General features: G+C 42.0%; 1 protein-coding gene across 4 annotated transcripts in view; it reads left to right on the plus strand.

Moving 5' to 3' along the window:
* MAP4K3 (mitogen-activated protein kinase kinase kinase kinase 3) overlaps positions 1 to 21,369 on the plus strand; it is a 134,894-nt gene that overhangs the window by 49,451 nt on the left and 64,074 nt on the right. For 2 of the 4 annotated variants that reach the window (XM_048842403.2, XM_048842404.2), the window contains exons 13-15: positions 6,956 to 7,028; positions 8,338 to 8,396; positions 10,588 to 10,650. In XM_048842403.2, coding sequence (XP_048698360.2) covers positions 6,956 to 7,028; positions 8,338 to 8,396; positions 10,588 to 10,650 — 195 coding nt within the window. The remainder of the gene's footprint in view (positions 1 to 6,955; positions 7,029 to 8,337; positions 8,397 to 10,587; positions 10,651 to 21,369) is intronic. The other 2 variants (XM_048842405.2, XM_048842407.2) reach the window with 1 other exon arrangement.

Genomic DNA, 21,369 nt, shown 5'->3' on the forward strand with positions numbered 1-21,369 from the left:
ATGTGAGTATGCGTATACAGTTCCTTTAAAATTGTAGCAGGAAATTAGGAAGGAACGGTCCTAAGAGTTGCTCTCCCTATGCGGTTGTCCCTGGTTCCTTAGCAGTTGGACTGAATAATTGATGTGCAGTCTCCTTTTGCCATTTGCCAGTGGAAGGATCTCTCGTATGATTTGCACCTTCCTCATTTTGAAGTCTCTTCTCGGGCCCTTGAAGTGATTGATGTCAAATTTTCCTTTACTGGAGCCATTTCATTCCACAGGGATTATAATTGTGCTGGAGGGCTCTTTAACCCTTAAAGAAGGGCTCACTCTTCGGTGTCACTTTTGGCTTACTACTAACCTCTGCTGCCGAGTGTGCTGCTAGTTCTTGTTGTCCCACTACATGCAATATGGTGACAGCAATGGCGGTACCCTATCTCTAGAGAGAGGAAAAAATAAAGGAAAAAGAATCAATGAAATTCCACTACCATGAGCAGGGAAAGTTTATTTTCCTTATCCTCAAGCACTGTAACAGCCCTGGTTCTGATGTCAGGGCTAAACTTGGCAGTTGCGGGGGGAGGGAGAGAGACTAAATGCCCTAAGAAGGCTGGAGGGCAAGAAAAACTCCTACCCAAAGGAGAGGCCAGAGAAAAATATATTTTCCTCAGAAAGGAACATAGAGAAGAGACACTCTCAAGAAACTGGGCTGTGGGCAACACACCGGAACAGCTTCAGCAGGGTGTCCCAGACCCACAGAAAAGGATGGGAGGCATCGCTACCGGAGAAGATGCCTTAAAGGTACGGAAGGAGCAGGATAAAAAGTAGTAGATTGTAAAAGAAATAAGTTTCTTCAAGAGCAATGAAGCTAATATTTTCTATAATCATCCCTCCAGAAGGTTTTTCCCTTTGCTGATAAATCAGCATGGTCAAAATGGAGAGGCTTTGACAAGCAATTTTGCATTGTTGTGTGGAAAGTGAGAATACAAAGTAAGCTGATTCATATTTATTATGGCAAGTGACCTACTTGAATACATCCAACCTAACCTCCAGATCTAAATGACATAGTGAAGAAACTCTCTGATGTACAGTTTTTTAGGAAGTCTGAAAAACTCACAGATAAAATCAAAGGTGAACCCAAGAATACAAACTTGTAGTGACACTTCGCAAAAAGCACAAAACGCAAGCAGAAGATTTGGAGACAGTCTACAAAGAATGGGAAACTACTCGTGGAAGATGCAGAAAAAAAAATACACCATTCTTAGCCAGTGTGTCCAGCCTGTAAAGGGGAGTGCACTAAATGTCATAAGGGACACGAATGCAGCATTACTTAGATCTTATGTGAAGCATGGGGGAGGAGGGGGGAGAAGAGAAAGGAGAATAACACTTTCTAAGTGAAATGTTCACAGTAGACATGGTTGCAGAGCTGCTGATGTCTTCAAAAGGAAATGTGGAGATTGAAGATCAGTAAGCAGCTCTTCACTAGAATGTGATGACAGTTTACAGAAGACTAACTAAAATGAAATAGTGAATCCAGAGCAAAATTAACATACTTACACACACATCAGATCTTTGACACTGGGCAAGCAGATTTAACTATTTCATATTCAACTAAATTGGTCCTTTGAAGAATAGCCTTCATTTCAGTAATCCCATAAGTGAGCTACAGTTGTTCTGATATTTTACTCCTCTGGAGGGAAAACCCTCAATTGCTTCAATTAGTGCATTTTTTTCCCCCTGCATACTCTGTTATTGATTAGTCAAAAGTCCTGTTATCAGAGGGGTAGCAAAACTTAAGAGGTCGATTACCCTCTCCTCCCCCACCCTGACTGCTTCACCAGATGCTTCTCTCTCTCTCTCCCCCCCCCCCCAGGTTTCTCTTCACATAGTCAGATGTGCTTGCAGTTGGCAGCCTCGGCTGTTAAAAAGGACCTACCAAAAATTAATTTATTTTTATACCCAGCTGTTGTTCTTTTCAAACTATAAACTGTGGGCCAGTCTGAACAGAAAATCCTAGTTCTTAATCTATAAACCTCTGGTGTAGAAGTATTTAAATCCCCCATCAGATAGCCATAAGTTCTTTTGGTAGCATCCTCAATAGCTTCTAGAAAGAATTTTGCCTTGCTAGCGCACATTTGCAGAGGAAGCATAATAATTTGTAATTTATCCCTGGGGTTTTTTAACAGAATCATGTACTTTGTGTTTAGGTTAATTGTGCAACTTTTTTTTTTCCCCTGACAAAATAAGTTTTGAACTATATACATAATGTACACATTCCTGTAATGCACATAGCTGGTAAAGGCTTTCTGAATTTCATCACTTTTTCACAAGCAAAATTAATCTAATAGTCTACAATAATCTTATTTACTTTATTGGTAGGAAACAACTGGTAATCCTTAAAAGCATTAGGCCCCTCCACAAAATTGTAAAGGTTATTTACAAAGCAGTTCTTTATACTGAGATTGCCCACAACTGTAACACTACACATTAGTCTCAGACATAACAAATATTGGCTGCGTGTTATCCAACACATTTTTTATAAAGTGACTTTTCTAATAGTTTCTAGGCCCTGTAAGAATGACCAAAAAAAGGATGTTTCCACCATGTATCCATTTTCAAAACCTGTAGTGCCAGTTTTAAACCTTTCTCTGATGACCCTCATGTTGTGACTGTCTGCATTTTCTTAAGGATCTTTGTCCCTTGTTTGCTACTGATTTGTGTTCCTTACAGTAGAGGACTGCTGCACTTGTATCTTCTTTGGGTTATACTTCCCTAGGTCTGTGCTATAATCTAGGACTAGATCTGTCAAATTGTCAACGTTGATCTTATCACAGTTTGCTGTGTTGAGGGTAATCTCTTTGACTTTCATGTAGGCCTTCCCTCCTGACAGCTTGTACCCATACGATTTTGGACTTACTGACACAAACTCTGTGATGTGTTGATCTGGCAGGATCTTGCTTGTGAGGTCCCTTAAATAATCCGCTGGAGGGAGGTTCCAGTCTTCCTCCCTTTTCACAAATATCACCGACTCAGTGTCATGGTACAGGCACCTCCTCTAGCAGGTTATATAGTTCTAAGTGGCCATAAGTGGTGGTGAAATAAGCCCTAAAGATGTTGGTATTGCCAGAGACCACACAGTGTTCTTTTGTATGCTTCCAAGACATGCAAGCTGTTTCATCATTGATAAACTTGGGAGGATGAAACCTCGTAATTGGGAGAAAATAGGTACTGAAAGAGTTCGTCAAGCGTCTCATGATGTTGGCATTGGGTAGGTTTGTTTTTGCCTAATTCCCCCCCCCCCCCCGAGAATTTAAAAACAGTTTAGTAATTGGTGCTTTGTGGGGTGCAGCATAATCTTACGTTGGCATAAAGGCACACCTTCTTTTAGAAATCATTATTTATTTTGTTTGTGCAGCAGCTGAGATACCCTGAAGTCTCTCTTGTTTGACAGAAATGTAATTTTATGTACTTGGAAAAGAGTTTGTCAGATTTTTCTTCAAAATGCCAGATTTCATAGGTTTTTTCTTTTCTTTTTTTTTTTTGCCACACTGAAATAAAGATGTATCATTTAGTAAAGACAGCATATACAAAGAGTAAGATTATATAATATATATTTTCAGATTTATAAAACAAGCAAAACTTTGTGCTTCAGTACAGCAGTAATAATTTTTGAAAGATGGTTTGTTATAAGAAGTCTCCAAACAAGCTCTTTTTTTATGCCAACCTAACCGTTTCAAACAGTCTGTAGTTAGCAGATTGATTTGATCACTACAGCTCTGAAATTCCTTATGTATGTATTTAATAATTATGCACCCCTCCTCAAATACTTCCTTTTGTTTAATTTAATATTAATCAGAGCGCACCACCTCCCTTTCCATGGATGAATGCCTGTCAGCCTAATTACTTTTTTCCAGCCCCAACAGGACCTAGTATCTTTAACCCTGATGGAGCATTAAGGAAACATGGATGTGTGATTACGAAGGATATGATTCTGTCATGAAGGTCACAGATTCCATGACTTTCCGGGATCTCCAGGATTACTTCTGGGGCAAGGCTGGAGCAGCTGCCAGCCCTGGGGTCAACGGAACAGCTGACCTGGTGTTCAGCTCCAGGCTGCTGGAGGAGCACTCCCCAGCCAGCCGCAGGGCTGCCAGAACAGCTGACCTGTGGTCAGTCTCAGGGATGATGAAGCAGTAGCCCCCAGGCTGCTGAAACAGCTGGGCTTCTGTGAATATTTGTTTGTTGCCTGTGACCTGTCACGGGTATTTTTAGTAGAAGTCAGGGACAGAATTTTAACCTTAGTGATTACATCTGAAGGCAATAGTTCCACACAACCTCATTTTTTCAGTAGGTTGTGGTTAAACCAATATAATTCAGTGATGTTGAGTCAGCTCAGTTGTACGTATGTACACATGTCTCAAACAAGAGTATAGGAGCTTTTTTGGTTTATTTGAAACATGTTTTTGTTTTATTTCTCCTGAACGCTGCTACATGCATTTCAGCTTTTTGCTGTAAATAGGTATCTTTTCTTAAAGACACAATAGCTGGGTTCTTTGAATCTATTTTTATTTAAAAGACGTACAACCCTTGAAAACAGAAATGCCCCATCAAAACTTTCATCTTATTTAACTGCCACACAGACCTTGTAACAGAAACACTTTTAGTCACAATTTTTAATAGACATTTTTATTTACAGGTACCAAGTTTTATTCTATTTATATCGCATGGTTGTCCCCTTACCGTTCTCTAATTTAGTCCTTTTAGACTTATCATTTTACTAAGTGGGGTTCTGTAACTTTTTGTGTCGGTCAGGCAGTCAATATAATGCACTAAGTGGGTATCCTTCAATATGGTAATTTTCTTTAAACACTGTTAGGATCTCGAGCGCTTTGCATGGCATTTACCAAGGTCATCCCTTGTGCTAAATTTTCTTGGGTTAAGCACAGACATTGCATTGCATAACCTATGGCCATAAAAGCATTTAATAGGCTTTCCAAACACAGGTCAGTACACAGGGCATGGAGCTTGTAGCTTCTATCCTCTGAAGTCCAAGTCACGCAGTCATGATACTGCTGGCCTACGTTGTCTATAACACAGTCCTCACAATCGTCAGAAAGCTTCTATCAAAGACCATGATTAAGGATAGCACAAACAGAAATGTGTACAATAGACTGCATAACATTTTTATGCTCAAGACATGGCACTGGCTCAGCTCTATGCCAAGGGCCTTCTTCAATCCATATAGCTGTAATCCTCTGCCTGCTCGGTTTCCTCTTGTCTTGGCGTTGAGCAAAAACAAGCTGGGCTTGATTCACCGTGTCTCTATGATGCAGTGCTGTCCGGGGCCTCTGGTCCTCTAGAAAGGCATTGAAAGACTTTCAGGAAAAAAAAACACAAACAGCTGTCAGTCTGCAGTTTTTAGATTTACTCAACCCCAGGTTGATTCCTAGCCCATTACACCCCATCCTCAATGATCACTTTTTATAGTCTAGTTAAATGTCTTCTCCATTCACCTCGTCTGACTCCAGCAAGCTACGGTCGCCTTCCTCCATTGTGGTGGGGGGGTAGGGAGGGACGACACTGGATGGCCATTGTGCTTGTTAGCCTGCCTCACAAGCGCTTCGATCTTGGAGTCAGATTCTGGCATAACCATCAACAGCTGGGCCAAAGGGCTCCCCTCGGCAGTTCGCACCTCCTCAGAACTGTCACTGATGTAGTGCTTTCTTCTCGGGTGACCAAGTGACTCGGAGCTAAAATGAATTCTGTAATTCTCATGGGGGTAATGGCGACAAGGTTTCCCCTCAGCATTTCCACGATTCCTGAAAAACACGCTCCTAAATCAAGATGGCCTCTCTCACAGCAGTGGGTCTAAGTATGGGGTTGCCACCTGGCTAAATGTTGAGCTCTAGAGATTGAGGGTTCTGGCCTGTACCGTCATATGTTTCCCTTCCAAGAGGGCCTATGGGAGTGAAAACCATTCTGATTGGTAGAGGGCAGTGAGAGGTGGTGTTAGAGATGTCATATGACCCTCTTCTAGATGGATCACCCTGACCTGAAATGCGCCCTGATTGGTCAAACCTGCTGTCAGGGAGGTCCTATTGGACTGAAACCCAGTCTGATTAGGAGAGGGTAATGCGGGGAGTTCGCAGAGGGGTCATATGCCACTTGTTTTCAGTCATATGTCAATCTCGACCCTGGAAGTAATAACCATGGGAGAAGGCCTTAAGGTGACAGGCGGGCGGGACCTCAGGGGCAAAGGGGTGGGAACATTTGATTGACATACCCCTAGGCTACTCGAGCTGTTGTCTTACTGTATTTCTTGGCTTCTGTAGTTTCATCATAACTATAACCTGATATATTTTTTAAATATGCCTATTCTCCCCTCTGAAAGCCCTATCTGTTTTTTCATCTGAGGAGGGCTGGCTGCAGGTCCCTAATGATCCTGTTAATGCCATTTATGTGTACTTCTCCTTACCAGTGGTTGTCTATGTTGCCATTGCAGTTCCTGTAGCTTGAGGCGCTTGACACCAGGCTCAGGAGCCAAACTTTGACTGGCGGACTAGATTGATGCTTTAGTTGGTGTCCTATTTATCTTGAAAAAATCATTCAGGTATTTAGATTTTGCAAGTATAAGAAGGTATCAGACAAGTTAGGATAAATACAGACCTACCACTGTCCCTTTTAAATTCAGAATGACATATGTAACAGCTATAAAACCATTACACACTCAGCTAGACTGGCACAAACTGTATAGATATAATGGAAATATATATTGTTAGTGCACGGATAGCAGTCTAATGCAGTGGTGTGTCTTTTAAAATGCAAAACATGCTCTTTATATCGTTTTTAGACTTTGCTTGTATCATATATTTAAAAATCTTCAAAGGAGATGAGTAAAATACATATAACAGGACAACTGTATCTTCACATAATAGAAGGTATACTTTTGTTGGTAATGCTTTTTTTTTTTCTTTTCTAGCCCCTTGTTCCTCATAGAATTCATTCAACAAGTAGAAATGTGAGAGAAGAAAAAACACGCTCTGAAATAAACTGTAAGCATGTGTATACTTCATTAAATTAAGAATATTAAAGGTTATAACTTGAAATTAGCTTTTAACTTAAACTGAGCTTTTGTCTATCTACCATAACTAAGAATATTCTTCTTTTTTTAAGAGGCAACACGGAGTGAATTTATACGCAATTTCACTTATTGTGAACATAGGAACAGATTATACAAAACAGTGTGATTAAATATATATACTCTTAAAATATATAGAGGTCCGTACCATTTTGTTTTCCAGCACTGCTTCAACTCCCTCTACTACTGCAGCCTAGTGAAATAGGGCTTGACATAGGTTCCTCTCAAAGACTTTCAATGCCACTTCATGCTACCCTTTAGAGTGGGTTTCCAGAGGGTGATGCAAAATTCTGTCTTCACCCTAGGACTGAGCAAAATGCCATCATAATACTGCTATGCATTGCAACTTGGTACTTTACTTTGAATATTGCTGGTATTGAACTTTTGGGCTAGCTACTCAGAAAATGTTCCATTTTAAAGTTGGAGTGAAAGCCCCCTGAAACCTTATGGTGATGGTAAAGAAACCACTGTTAAGAAAACCATGAGCATAACACTGACATTTCTCATTCAACTATTGTTTTAAGATCTTCAGTTTTATTTTCAAACTAAAATGATCACACACAACTTGGTGGAGGGAGAGTCTGACGAGAGGTTAAATCAGAAGGCAGGACTTCTCCTTCTCCAAAAAAAATGCAGTTTAAATTTTGGGTTTTGTATCTTGGGATCCATAAACTAATAGTAACATTGGAATTCTTGAACTTCAAGAACATTGTATCCAACTTTTGGTACAATGGCAAATGTCTCTTGTGGAAGAGCAGTGGAAAATTTAATTAGTACTCCTCAACCCTTCAACAGGGATTTTTACTGCTAGTTAAATCTCTCAACAGTACGGATCTGAAAAAGCAACTCACAGAAAAGATTTACTCACCTGTAACTAAAGTTACGAGTAAGTTGCCTTACAGAGTTATGTTCCCCTACCATGCTGCTTCTGAATCCTTTTTGTGATCCTTCTCATGGGTGGATGAGAAGGACCTAAGGGCAATCCCTTGCATAGCTCTGAATACAAGCAAGGATGTGCAGCCCCCAGAGTTTGCTGCTTTCTAGAGGGCTCTGAGCTCATGGCACTAAGGGCATGTATGTGTGTCATAAATACAGATCAATGGAAGTATAATATACGCATAAAACTGATTTAAGCTTAGTTAGTGGGCAACTGCTACTAGAAACTGAATCCTTTCTTACCGTAAGCGAACCATATCTTGACTTTATTTTTTTCCCCTCTATAGTTGGTCAAATAAAGTTCAATCCTCCATTAAGGAAGGAGACAGAGCCACATCATGAGTTTGTGAGTAACATGTTGCATGGGTTTTGTGCCTCACATTTTGCATCCTGCAAATGAGAGAAAAGGTTGACTTGTGACACAGTCCCTTCTCTCTCCCCCCAAGCAATTTTATTAAGGAGCTCCTCCCCCTGGTTCTCAGAAAGGGAGCGTGCCTGGAGCTGCATTCCTTTGGAGTAGGAGCCATGCAAGAGCAGAGCTAGCATACTTCTCCTTCAGTGCGCTACAAGAGCACCTCCTTCCTCCCCTCCCTTCACCCTTTCCCCTGGAAAAGAGCCAGCTGGCTTTAGCGATGTGAGTTGGTGCGCGCACACCCTTCCACAGCAGCTGGCTTGGGCAGGCAGATTGCAGCCTGTAGTATCCAACAGGACAGAGAGGAGTAGCTTATCTAACATAAACAAGAATTTATGCAACAACTTCAGAGAAATTATATACCCATGTATGTAGTTGCATAATCACATCACTTATTGCTGTGCTGATTAGAGCATATTATATATAAAAATAAAATTAAACAGAGGACCAGCGATTCTAAAACTGGCAAGAAAAATATGTTAAGAGTGGGTCTTACCAAAATCACCTTACAATGTCAGTACTCTTACTCCCCTTTTTCTGTAGCCTGCCTCACTATAATATACACTGTGGAAAATATTATGATTAGCACAATCTTTATTTCTACATGCCTTTAAATATTTTCTCACTTGTGTTCTTTTTGTTCTTTGAGAAGTGCTTGAATATGTGGCATGACAATCACAAAATAGGTTTTAAAGAAGAAAATGGAGCTTAAAATTAACCAGGAAAAAAAGCAGCCCTTTTTAGATTTTAAAATTCCTGTGACTGGGTGTGTCGTCTCCCCCCCCCCCCCCCCCCCCCCGTCACCCAGCTGGACAGCTTTAAGGACAACAGTGTTTCTGAGGGGAAAGTTTTTTCTTCTGGGGCTCAGGGCACAGCCATAGGGAGCGTTTCTTTGGCAGATGTTCTTGGAAGGGAGGAGTTGAAGTTTGCTCCACATTGAGTTGAAACACACAGGAGTATTGCACTTTGGAATCTTAGTTGTCTCTCTGGCTACAAGAAAGGATTAATCCTGCTGATAGGGAAAACCAACACAAAAGGTTGCCTTGCTAGAAGGGAGAACCAGAACTCTGTTTTGACTCTGTCAAAAAGACAGACAACAACCACCTAAACCCCTGTGTTTATCTCCCTGCCCATGAGGAGGGGCTAGAACTGTTTATTTGGATATTTCTGAGGAGAGAAAGGGAGTGCTTAATTGCCTGCCTAATAATGGGAAGCATGAAGGACTGTACTTTGCTCTAAAGATAAAGGAATTTCTTTATTTAGGACATCTTCAGATATTTTTCCTTTAAAAGATTTTTGAGCACCTTATTCTTGAGGGCATGGCAGCAGCTCTCCTATAATACCCTACAAAATTATTTGAGCGCATGTTCAGTCTGACCATAGATGAAGAAAAAATGTGTACAAGTGAAACAAAACCGTTATTTTGATATTTATGGGGTTACTCTGAAGTACATAGAAATGTAACGGTAATCTGGAAAAAGCATTTACACTTAAGTAGTTCCAGTACTTTACAGGTACCTGCTTTTATTAAATTAAATACGAATGGTTTTAATGACTGATTCATTAATATACTGCACAGTGGAAAAGCCAGGTTGATTCTTGGAAGCTAGAGAATGGTTCCTTGTAAGAGGATGAGAGGATTGTGGAGGAAAGGAGGATTGTATCATTAAATTTAGATCATTCCGGTCAATTGAAGTCAGAGTTCTAACTGGCTGCAAAAGAAGTCCTGTTCATTCTAAGACACATTTTGATGAAAGGCCTTGTAGGAAGAGAGATTGAGGGTAGAAGTTTTCCTTAATCTCCAGTATTCCAACTGGTGACAAAAAAAATCCTGGAATGGGGGGTATTGAGAGATGGGAATAAATTGATAATTGCTAATTCCAGTTTATTAAGGTAGTTCTTCAGCTCTTTTTGCTTTTTGTCTGTTAAGTAATGTTTAATCTTTATACTAAATTAATTATGATGTAATATGAAATGTAAGTTTTGTCAGAAGCTGTTTAATATGGTGTAACTTTGCATTTGCATTAACAAAATTGTGTTGGCAAGACAATTTCCCTTTGTGTATATCTGGCTTTCAGTCTCAAAGTAAATAACCTGAGTTTCTTGGTCTCTGTCTAACAAACAGCCCAACAGTAACGATTTTTTGGACAGTTCAGAAGAAATGTACTACACTGCAAGATCTAATCTGGTATTTTTCACCTTCTGATTTTCTTTGTCAGCGTTGGTTTTGTGTCTTTATTTTTGTTTTTCAAAGCTAAAGTTTTGTTCAGTTGCTGTACTTTTGCTTCTGTAGAACAGTTTTTCAGTCTAAGGATTAAGTTGTATGAATATTTCTAAGTAATGGAGGGAAAATATATATAAAGTAGGTCAGTATTATGCATTAACTGTAATGCCTTTAACTTTTCTCACTGTCTAGGAGAGATTTCTTAGCATTTTTTGTTTGACAGTTCCTTTAAACATTCATTTGAAAGATTAGAAAATGTGTATGTTTTTAATGTTTTAATATCCAAAATCTAATTACAGTATAGAATGAATACAAACATTAACGTTCATACTGACAAAACCACAAACATTCAAAGAGCTAGGTCAAAAATGTGATTCTCTTGGCATTTGGTACTGCCCATACTGTACCTGTTCTCTTTTCCAACCGTTCTCTGCTTTAGCAATGCAGTGTGAAAATCAAGCCTGCAAGCTTTACTCTGTTCTGCTTCTGGGTCATCAAATGGCCAGAGATTGCTGTATCTGTTAGTGATGGTTGCTAGTTATGTGCAAAGTAGCGAGAGCACCGTTTCATTTTTTCAGACTCTGTACTAGGTGGAACATGCTGTGCTACCAACTAAACCCAAGTCTTGGTTTGGTTTGTAAACGAAGCATTTCATGTGGAAATCCGTTGAGGAGTAATAAATATGGAACAAAACGATGGCTTTTTACATCAGCTTCTCAGAAACTGTATCTGCCAATACATAGCTACTGATAACTTAAGCTGTGCTGACTCCAGTTTTGGAGGCAGTCCTATGTAGATTTTCTCCTTAACACACACATGTCCTTTAACAACTTTCTTGGGACTACAGCTCCAGTTTCTCTGCCTCCAGCAGCATTGTCCTGCACTTCAGCTCCGCTTTTCTTTCAGCTACTGACTCCATTTTCTCACTTTTTTTCTGCCACTTTCGTCTCCGCTGCATGCAGACTGTTCCTGCTGTCCTCATGAGTGCAGCTCCAGCAGATCTTTCCATGGTCATTCCCAAAGGGATTCCTGCAGCCCCTCACAGTTGGCATAAGCCCATTACAGTAGCTGCTCCATGTGTTGCCCTCTAGCCCACTGAGTGTAATCTGGCCTAAGATACCATCTAAGATGCACTTACACCATGTATCCTGACCAGACCTCCCCTTTGGCATCTCCTCTGCCCCATGGTTTTAAACTTGGGACAATAGTGATTTGCTACAGTGAAGAAAGAAGGAAATAATGTTAGTTTTAAATAGGAGGGGGTTTTCTAGGCTGTGAACACTTTCCAGACATCTCAACTGTATCTGCATCAGGCACTCTCCATTCTGCAATTCCACAGGCTCATTGTGAAACCAAGAAAAGTGCTCTGACTCAGTCACAGGATCTCATTCATTTTTGAGGTTTGGTTTTGTTTGTTTTCTCACCAACCAAGGTTGTTCTTCTGGAAAGCCCAGAAACTGAAGGAAGTTGTTCTCTTGTCTTCTGTATGAGACCATGCTAATCAGGCTCTCCCTCCTCTAGATCTGTTAGTCACAGCTGCTGCAGACACTGTTCACTGGACAGTATATGGTTTCTTCAAGCCTTCATGAAGTGGGATTGAAGAGTCCTCCCTCATCAAGAGGCTTTGACTTCCCATTTCACTTGGGTCCAGAAATTATTCCACTGTGGAACATATATCTGATGAGGGACAAGCCTTTGGCAAACCCACGAATCTTCAGGATCATAACCAAAACAAGCGTCAAAGGTTGGAGAGCCTACATGGGGCACATAGATGATGACAGGGACTATAGTCCAAGTTGGAATTTCAGATCACCATCACTCTCTGTGGCACTCTGGGCACTGGATCTAGCCATTGAGCAGCCACTTCCCCCATCACTACACAGATTATATTTAAGATGTTTGACATTTGAACTGTGGCCATTGGTAAAAATGGACAGGGGAAAAATGAAACTTGTCTCTGACACAGCCATCTGGATCTTCTGGGAGATAGAAAAGGTTCAGTGGTTGACTTCTCAGCTATATCTAGGGAAATTTCAGCGCCCAAAAAAACTGACTAGTAGAGCCACCATCTCCCATGGCAGATGCCAAACTAACAAGATGGTGGTATTGTAGTGCCTTCCACAAAGAGACATGTTTGCTTCATACCTAAACAAACTTTGGGTCTGTCTTGATCTAGACACAGGGATCTTCACATTGAGAGGGTGGATGCTTTTTCTTCAACTGGTCAGCCCCTAAACACATGCCTTTCCTCCATTCCCTTTTCTGCCAAAGAAATGCATATGTATTTGCCAAAGGGCCAAATTCATCCTCATGCCCTGTCACTGTCCCATAAGGCCTTGTTTCCCTAGTTGTCTTCAGCCTGTCCATATCAGAACCAGGGCAACTCCCTCAAACAAGGACCCTTCTCCATCAGGATCCAGTTCTGCCCCTGGACCCACACAATGTGTGTGTAGTAGCTTGAGATCTACTTTTTTAAAAAATGATTAGTGATTTTTTGGTGTTTCAGCACTGGGTGCCCATCGAAACACATGATTGTCAGAAAGCAAGCGTACTCAGCACATTCCGAATATCAGGTCCCTCGTACGTGTTTCAAATTGGGCACCCAAAATCACTTGTCATTTTAGAAACTTCAGGCCTGGATGCTAACAAAATAATTCTCCAAACCTTTGGCTTCTCTTCTCATCTGATTGACGTTTTGCTTACATCCAAGGAGAACTCTACAAATCAAGCATATTGGAGCAATTGGCTGTTTCTTTAGTGGGTGCTATACTGGAAGTGTCCCTCTCCTTCAAGCACACCTCTCCTTCCTTTTGGAGTTTTCGTTAGAGGGCTGTATCAGAGAACTGAGTTATAACACCCATGAATGTCACATACCAACTCTCAGATCCTGACTAATGATGACAACCTCATCCTGCATTCTGACATCACTTGACTTTTTCCAGTGTGCTAAATGCTGTCAACCTCCAGTCAGAACCAGTTAGCAGAATGGAACCTAAATTTCATTCTGAATGCTCTCAACAAATCTCCTTTCAAGCCTCTGGCAAAAGCTGCCTTCTGTTCTCTTTCTATTAAATCGATGTTCCTCACTGCTAACCACCTTGTTCAAAGAATTAATGATTAGGGAGATCTCTTGTGTAAAGAACCCTTCCTCCTGTTTTTCACAGATAAGCAGTTCTTAGAACTGTTCCCAAATCATTCCTTAGGAAATTTCCTTCCCTTCTGTCTGAACACATCCTGCCCAAAGGAAGTGAATTAGTATTCCCTAGATGACATTAGAGCCATAAAATATTGCCCAAATGGAACAACGCTTTTTCATAATGCAAAGATCCTTTGTTTTGTATGTGGTCCATCCTATTTTTCTGCAACCAGTTTAAATGCCACTGTTTCCCCATAGGTCATAGCCGCTATTAAGGAATCCTGTATTCATTTCCAAAAGGCTCCCCATAGAGGAATAAGTGCACTCACTACTTGGTTAGTAGCTATATTGTGGGCAGAGAAGAGACTGTCCATCATGTCAGGAAATCTCCACGCCTTCATTAACACTGTAAGGGAATGCAGAGTCCTCTAGGAGTGCAGCTTTTGGTCACTGGATCCTGGAGAGTGCCCTGCCTTACTAAGCTAGTACCCTTCCTAATTATTAGGGGTTTTCTGATATCTAGTTTGCTTGTTTGTTTGGAGGTTAGTATTCTTGTATTGGTCACTGTACCGTTATGACACTTCGGGGTTTACCAAGGGGTACAGGGTGAATCACTACTGCCTTCTTATAGCACGAGGGAGCCTTGTCTGTGCTCCCTGGGGGAAACTCGCCCAAAATTACAGGTTGCTGCCTGCTGGCAACACAAGCATCCCACTCCAGGCTCTGCAAGCCCCTCTCTTTCATTCCGCAGACTAGCAATTTACATATCCCAGCCCTTATGTCCTATAAAGAGACCAATGTACAGTTTAAATTCCCCCACTCCTTTTCTTTCATTATAAGTCAACAAGACTCTTCTCCCTAGAATAACCACAATTTTTGTTTACATTACATTTCAAAAGTGAATTGGGAAGGAAGGTTCTTGAGATTGTCCTCAGTGGAAAACATAAATATGAACATTATTCTTAAGATCCAATGGAAGTAAGTAGGAAAGGGGGAATGAGTCCAATGGATTTTTCTTTCTCTGCCACAGAGAGTGAGATTTTGAGACAGCCAGTTTTGTTTCTGGCAGACCATTTAAAATATTGAATCCAGTAGCCAGTTACTGCAGAGGGATTACAATAGCTAATCAGGATATATTTCTCTTCATTGCATGGGTGCTAAATAACAATAGTGATTATGCCCCTCAGACAACCACAGACAGAGTGCAAGAAATCGCAGAACAAGGGGAGAGGGAAAATTGCAGATATGCAACAATAATTTACAAAATACCTGCAGGCTGATTAGCTTAGACTGTTTTATTTGGATGTTTAGAAAAATCCCAAAATACTTAATTCTCTCTTTTTACAAAAAAAAAAACCCAAACAAAAACCTACCAACATTATCTAAAAAGTTAAAGAACACATTTTTAATAAGATAAGGACAATGGAGTTTGGTGTATGACTTACGTGTTATTCAGTAAGCATTCTCCTTTATGGGGGAATGAAATGCTAAGAATCATTAGTCATTCCTTCCACTGGGAGACTGGGAAAAATGGTGATACTAAATTAATGGAAGATGTAAACGATTATATGATTGTCTTTGAACAACTAAGGTACATTTGTATTGCCAACAGATCAGGAGTTACCTTATCAGCAGCTAGTAGCATTTAATATCGAAATGTTAAACTTCCAGATTATATTACTGACCACTTAATTACAGTTTCAGGAATAGCAACTGCAATTATCCAATTGTGAATTATTGGTTCACTGTGCATATTCAAATACACTTGTTGAAAAACTATGAAAAGTATTTGGGAAAGTGAATTTCAAGTACAGCTCAAGCCTACACAATAAATTTGTTCCGAATTAAGAGTATAAAACTAGCAGAAAAGCAAAGCTGCCATTATAACTCATGCATGATGAGATACTGCATGACATACAATAAAAGCTATTTTATCAGGCACTTCACCAGCTGGAAAGCTCTATAAACCAGCATTTCTGATCTTCATTGAAATTCCAGTTTATAGTGCAGTTGGTGTGGGGCTGGCAGGGGGTTGGGGTGCAGAAGATGGTGTGGAGCATGGGCTCTGGGAGGGAGTTTGGATGCGGGAGGGGTCTTGGGGTGGTGTATCCCAGGGCTGCTCATCTCAGGCAGCTCCCCGCAAGCAGCAACCAGTCACAGCTGCTCCTAGGCGGAGGTTCGACAGGCGGTTTCACATGCTGGCCCCACCCCACCCTGAGCACTAGCAACGCAGCTCCCATTGGCTGGGAACCATGGCCAATGGGAGCTGCGGGGGAAGTGCCTGTGATCAGAGGCAGCATGCAGAGCTGCCTGCCGCACCTCCGCTTAAGAGCAGCTGAGACTGATTGCTGCTTGCGGGGAGCCACCAGAGGTGAGCAGCCACCTGAGGTGAGCAGCCCAAGCCCCCTCCTGCACCCAAACTCCCTCCCAGAGCCCTAATTTGGAATAAAAAGATTTTCCCCTGGAATGCATGATTCATTCTCCCACTTGACTTTTCTTTAATATTATCCATTACACTGAGATTTTGTATGTTGCTGTCCACACCCTTATCTTGTGCAAAGTGGTGTGGGTTTTCACCCAAGTAGAACTCTAGTTATAAACAATACCAGCAATTCAAGACCAGTTCACTGTTAACTGACCTCTTGTAATAGAGTGTAATTTGGGAAATTTTGTGGATCATATTAAGATAATTTAATACTTTTTCCATATCCCATTGATGATGAGTGTATATCTTGCAATATTATTTTGAAAAACAGGGCTTAGTCAGATTTATTTAATTTAGTGTTTTTTACGTTCATGTGCGGCATATTAATTCAAATCAACTAATGTTACCACCTTGTGTGTGTTAGATAATGGTATAAAGATAGTGTGGTATATATATGTGTGTATTTGTTCATCAAATATGTATCTGAAAGTTTTATAAAACTTTCAAACTCAAAGCATTTGGATGGAGATGAGGGTACAGTTTTTATCCAAATCTCAGTCTTTACAAACTCCCTTACTCCCCACTGATGGATTTTAGTGTACATAAGGAATTACTTTACCCAGCAATGAAGTACAGCCACATATGGGTGAAATACAGTAATGTTTGAAAAGCAAACAGGAACACAATACAGCAGTTTAGAACAGGAAGTGAAGAACATAAATGCCCATTTGAAAGCATAGTCTAGTAATGCTAGCAGACAGCATGGTAGTAAACTGGATAAAAACAAAGGTTTTGTCCTTTTAAAATATATAAGCATAAGTAAAACTGACAGATGTCATCTTTCATAAAAAAAATAATTGCAGGGCATATAACCATCAGTGACAGATAAAGAATATTTTATATTTTGTAGAGGATTACTTATTTTCTCTTATTAAATTTTCTGTCACTCCTGCAGAATGTACACTGTCATGTACTATAGAATGTGTAAATTAAAGTAGACAGACACTTTAGCTCTGTCCAGCATAGGACCTTCGCTTTCCATTTTTATACGAATTTGTGTCTTAGTTTTTTGGAATTTATATTCAGAACGCTTTTCACTTAAGGTGGGAAATTTCTCTGTCTAGATAGCTGTGTAGTGTCTAAAGGGAAGGTGTCACAATTCAGGGCAACTGCCACCTGTGTTTCCCTCTTGTGGTCCAATGGTTATAGCTAGCTGCTGTGTCCTGCATAACGTACGTGAAGCAAAGGGGGGAAACCTTTCCACCAGGATGGAGGTGGAGCAGCTGTCTGCTGAGTTTGAACAGCCAGACGCAGCCATTAGAAGAGCTCAGTCTGGAACTATGCATCCTCTTCTGGGATGAGTAAATTAATGAAAAGTCAAATGCTGTCAGGGAGGGGGGCATCCCTGTAAGGAAAAATTTTATGTACACTTATCCAAAGGTCTTTCCCTTGCACTGGGCCCAGGGTGGCTTTGAAAGACCATTTTAACATTGAGCCACAGTAACACTTGTTGTTGTACTGTACACTACCTGGCCCTGCTCTTTTGTGGCCTGTTAGGAATTACATGGTGATTGCTGTACATATAGGAATATAACATTGTCAGTACATCACTAGCTTCTGTTTACCGGAAGCTGGGAATGAGTGACAGGGAATGGATCGCTTGATGATTACTTGTTCATTCCCTCTGGGGGACCTGGCGTTGGCCACTATCAGAAGACAGGATACTGGGCTAGATGGACCTTTGGTCTGACCCAGTATGGCCGTTCTTATGTTTTTATCTATTAATTTTGTTTGTGGTTTATCCTGAGAGTTGTCACGCTATCAGCAACAGGTAATTGGTTGCTTACAGACCTGTTAAGCACTTGGTAGCAGATGTTGCAAACCAATAAAGATGAGTTAAGTTTTAAATAAGACATTTATTTTGTAACAGAATTTAGTGCAACACTCCCCTCCTCCATGAAATTTTAAAATATATTTTAAACTTACTCAAACTTAATAAATTAGAGGACCAAACTTATGAAGGGGAAAACATTCATACCCATTTCAGCTATACCTACACCAACCGTGGCTTTCACAGGTCAACGTGTGTGAAGCTGCGATTGTCTTTTAATGTCCACCAGGATGGAGTGTAGCAGCCCCTGATTCCACCTGGAATGTTGACGGGGTGGGGGGGCAGCAGCACAGGAAGGTCCCAATATTGAGTTTTCAGGGAGCTTCAGAGGGAGACGAGCCTGGGATTGTTGAACCTGCAGGTCTACCAGAGTCTGCAGCATCTCTCTTTGCTGTCTGAGAAGGCTCATTATGTCATGGTGCATCTGTCTCCTTTGCCTGCATTTTTCTCCTCTCTAGTCTTTCCTACTCCAGGCTGTCCCTAGTGTTCACCGTCCAGGCCCTTTGCTTACTGTTTGATGCAGCACTGGCTTGCAGGATCTCATTGAACATTATCATCCTGAGTCCTCTTCTTTCGCCTCCTTATCTGGCTCAGATGTTCTGCAAATGTGGAGGGGAAGGCCACAATGGCAGCATCTGCAGATAAAACACAGAGATCACATTGTTAGTATATGCAGTATGGAAAGTGAAACTTAAGGTGCAGACATCACTCACTTACTCCCCTTGCTCTCCTAAAAGCACTTCATGCTCGTTCTCACTCGTGCTTGGATTGCTCATGCATGGTGTCAGTCACAGTACCAGCCATGGCCCACCAGAGTTAGGGAAATGAGGAGAGACTTGCTTGGTTGCATAAATCTAGGTATAGCGCATTGGCACTAAATACTGGCACCGTTTTCCACAGGCGGCAGTGATTTTATTTGATATCTCATTCCTGAGGGTAACAGAGCCCAGAAAGTACAGCTGCTGCTGGCATCCCAAAGCCGCCCGGGCCCGTATTCTGCTAGCCTGTGTACTGCAATTGTCGCTGCCGAAGTTATCCCTGACTGACGTGGGAAAGCGTCCTACTGCAGAGGAAGAAATAAGGCAGCTATCCCTTGAAACCTTTTGGCAGAAGATTGCAGAGTACCTCGACGAATGTTTCATCGAGAGATCTCCGGGTATTCAAGGCGCATCCCTGTGCAAATAAAGAAACTGCTCTGCATGGTCCCCACTGCCTAACTCTAGAGGGGACTGAAAAGCCGATAGCATCTCTGCCTCTCTTGGTTGTAAAACTACCTCTTCTTGGACAAGTAAATTAATGAAAAGTGATGGTCCTGTGGGCAGGGGACATCCCTGTAATGGAAAATTTATGTACACACTTACCTGAGGTTCCTTCCCCTGACCTGGGCTCACCTGTGCTCAACTAGTTGGACTGGTGGAATCAAAAACAGAGCTTGGCTTACTGCACAGCTGGATCCCCCAATCATCAGTCCCCCATCCTCCTCCTCCCCCTCGCTGCTCTTGGTGAGGCCTGTGACTTGGACTCTTGGGAGGTATCGTCGGTATTGTGCAGGGTGGTGGTGGGGTCTCCGCAGAGTATGACAGGCAGCTCGTCTTAAAAGCAGCAGGTTTGTGGCTTAGCACCAATCGATTGTTGGCTTTCTGGTATGCCTGGCACAGCTCCTTGGCTTTCATGCAGCACTGTTACTGGTCTCTGTAGTACCTCTTCTCCTGAATCCCCTGGGCAACCTGCTTGTAGGTGTCCACGTTTCTGCAGCTGGTCCATAGCTATGCTTGCACAGCCTCTTCTCTCTACAGGCCCAGGAAACTCCATGTCTCTTGTCGGAGCACATCTGGAGCCCGTAGCCAGCATGGTCAGCTGGACAGTTGCACTCAACGGTGGAGAGCTGCTTGGTGTGCTTGCCAAGCTGGGCAATCAAGAAAAGGAATTCCAAAATTTGCAGGGCTTTAAAAGGGAGGGAGGGTGGGCTCCTAGTTTACATGACCTCTTGGCAGTGGAATTCACAGTGGTGACCAAAGCGGTCAGTGTGGCGCATTTTGGGACAGCTGCTGGAGAATTGTTAGGGTTGACATAGGTAACAGTGTCTACATGCATGCTGTATTGACCTCTGTACACTGACCTTGGCTTACAGCCGCTTGGGGAGGGGATAGTACTATGTTGGTGTAACAGGAGACTTACGGTGGGGGAGAAACTTAAGTGTAGACACATGCACAACTAGGTTAAGAACATAGGAATGGCCGTACCGGGTCAGACCAAAGGTCCAATATCCTGTCTTCCGACCGTGGCCGATGCCAGGTGCACCAGAAGGAATGAACAGAACAGGGAATCATCAGGTTGATGCAAGGCAGCTTATGTCAACATAACTTTGTAGTTTCAGAGTAACAGCCGTGTTAGTCTGTATTCGCAAAAAGAAAAGGAGTACTTGTGGCACCTTAGAGACTAACCAATTTATTTGAGCATGAGCTTTCGTAGCTCACGAAAGCTCATGCTCAAATAAATTGGTTAGTCTCTAAGGTGCCACAAGTACTCCATAACTTTGTAGTGTAGACCAGGCCTTAGAGTCTCTCCTGTCCTCTCAGTGACCCCTCTGTTGGGCCCAGGCAGCCTGGGAGAGGAAGCTGTCCGGTTTGAATGCAAAGGGGATAAAAGGTGGACTGGGAGAGAGAAAGGTGTAGCTTAGGGTTGGGGAGAGAAACTGTGACTGTCACTGGGATTGGGAGGAATGGAAGGACTGGGAGGGCAAGGAAACTGGAACTGGCAGGACAAACAACGTTGGATGAGGCATGAGGAGGGTGGGCAGATCTGGAAAGGAACTTGGATGTCGGGGAGAATTGGACCTGGTTGGGCAAAGAGAATGGGACAAGGAATTGAGGGGTGGGGAGACTAAGACTGAATGAGAAGTCTGAGAAGATAGAGGGTAGTACTGGAAGTCTGGGGTCAGATGAGCTGGGAACTGGGACTGGCTGGGCACAGAGACTGGTGTGTGGAGAGAGAGACTGGGAGTTGCGAGGACACTGGGTCTTGGACGTTGAGCCTGGAGGAGGAGATTAGGACTGGCTGGGCTGGGAGACTGGGATGAGAAGCCTGAGGAGTGAAGTAACCATTTCTTCTTTGTGAGGATGTCCTTCATATGGGAGAGTGAGAGGCTCAGGCTATGGAGTGCCCCTTCACTGTGGGGTAGTTGCCTGTCTAATCGATCCGTACTAGTCTCATCACTGTGTTACCAGGATA

This window comes from Caretta caretta, chromosome 3 (assembly GCF_965140235.1).
Source record: "Caretta caretta isolate rCarCar2 chromosome 3, rCarCar1.hap1, whole genome shotgun sequence".
Lineage (NCBI taxonomy): Eukaryota > Metazoa > Chordata > Testudines > Cheloniidae > Caretta > Caretta caretta.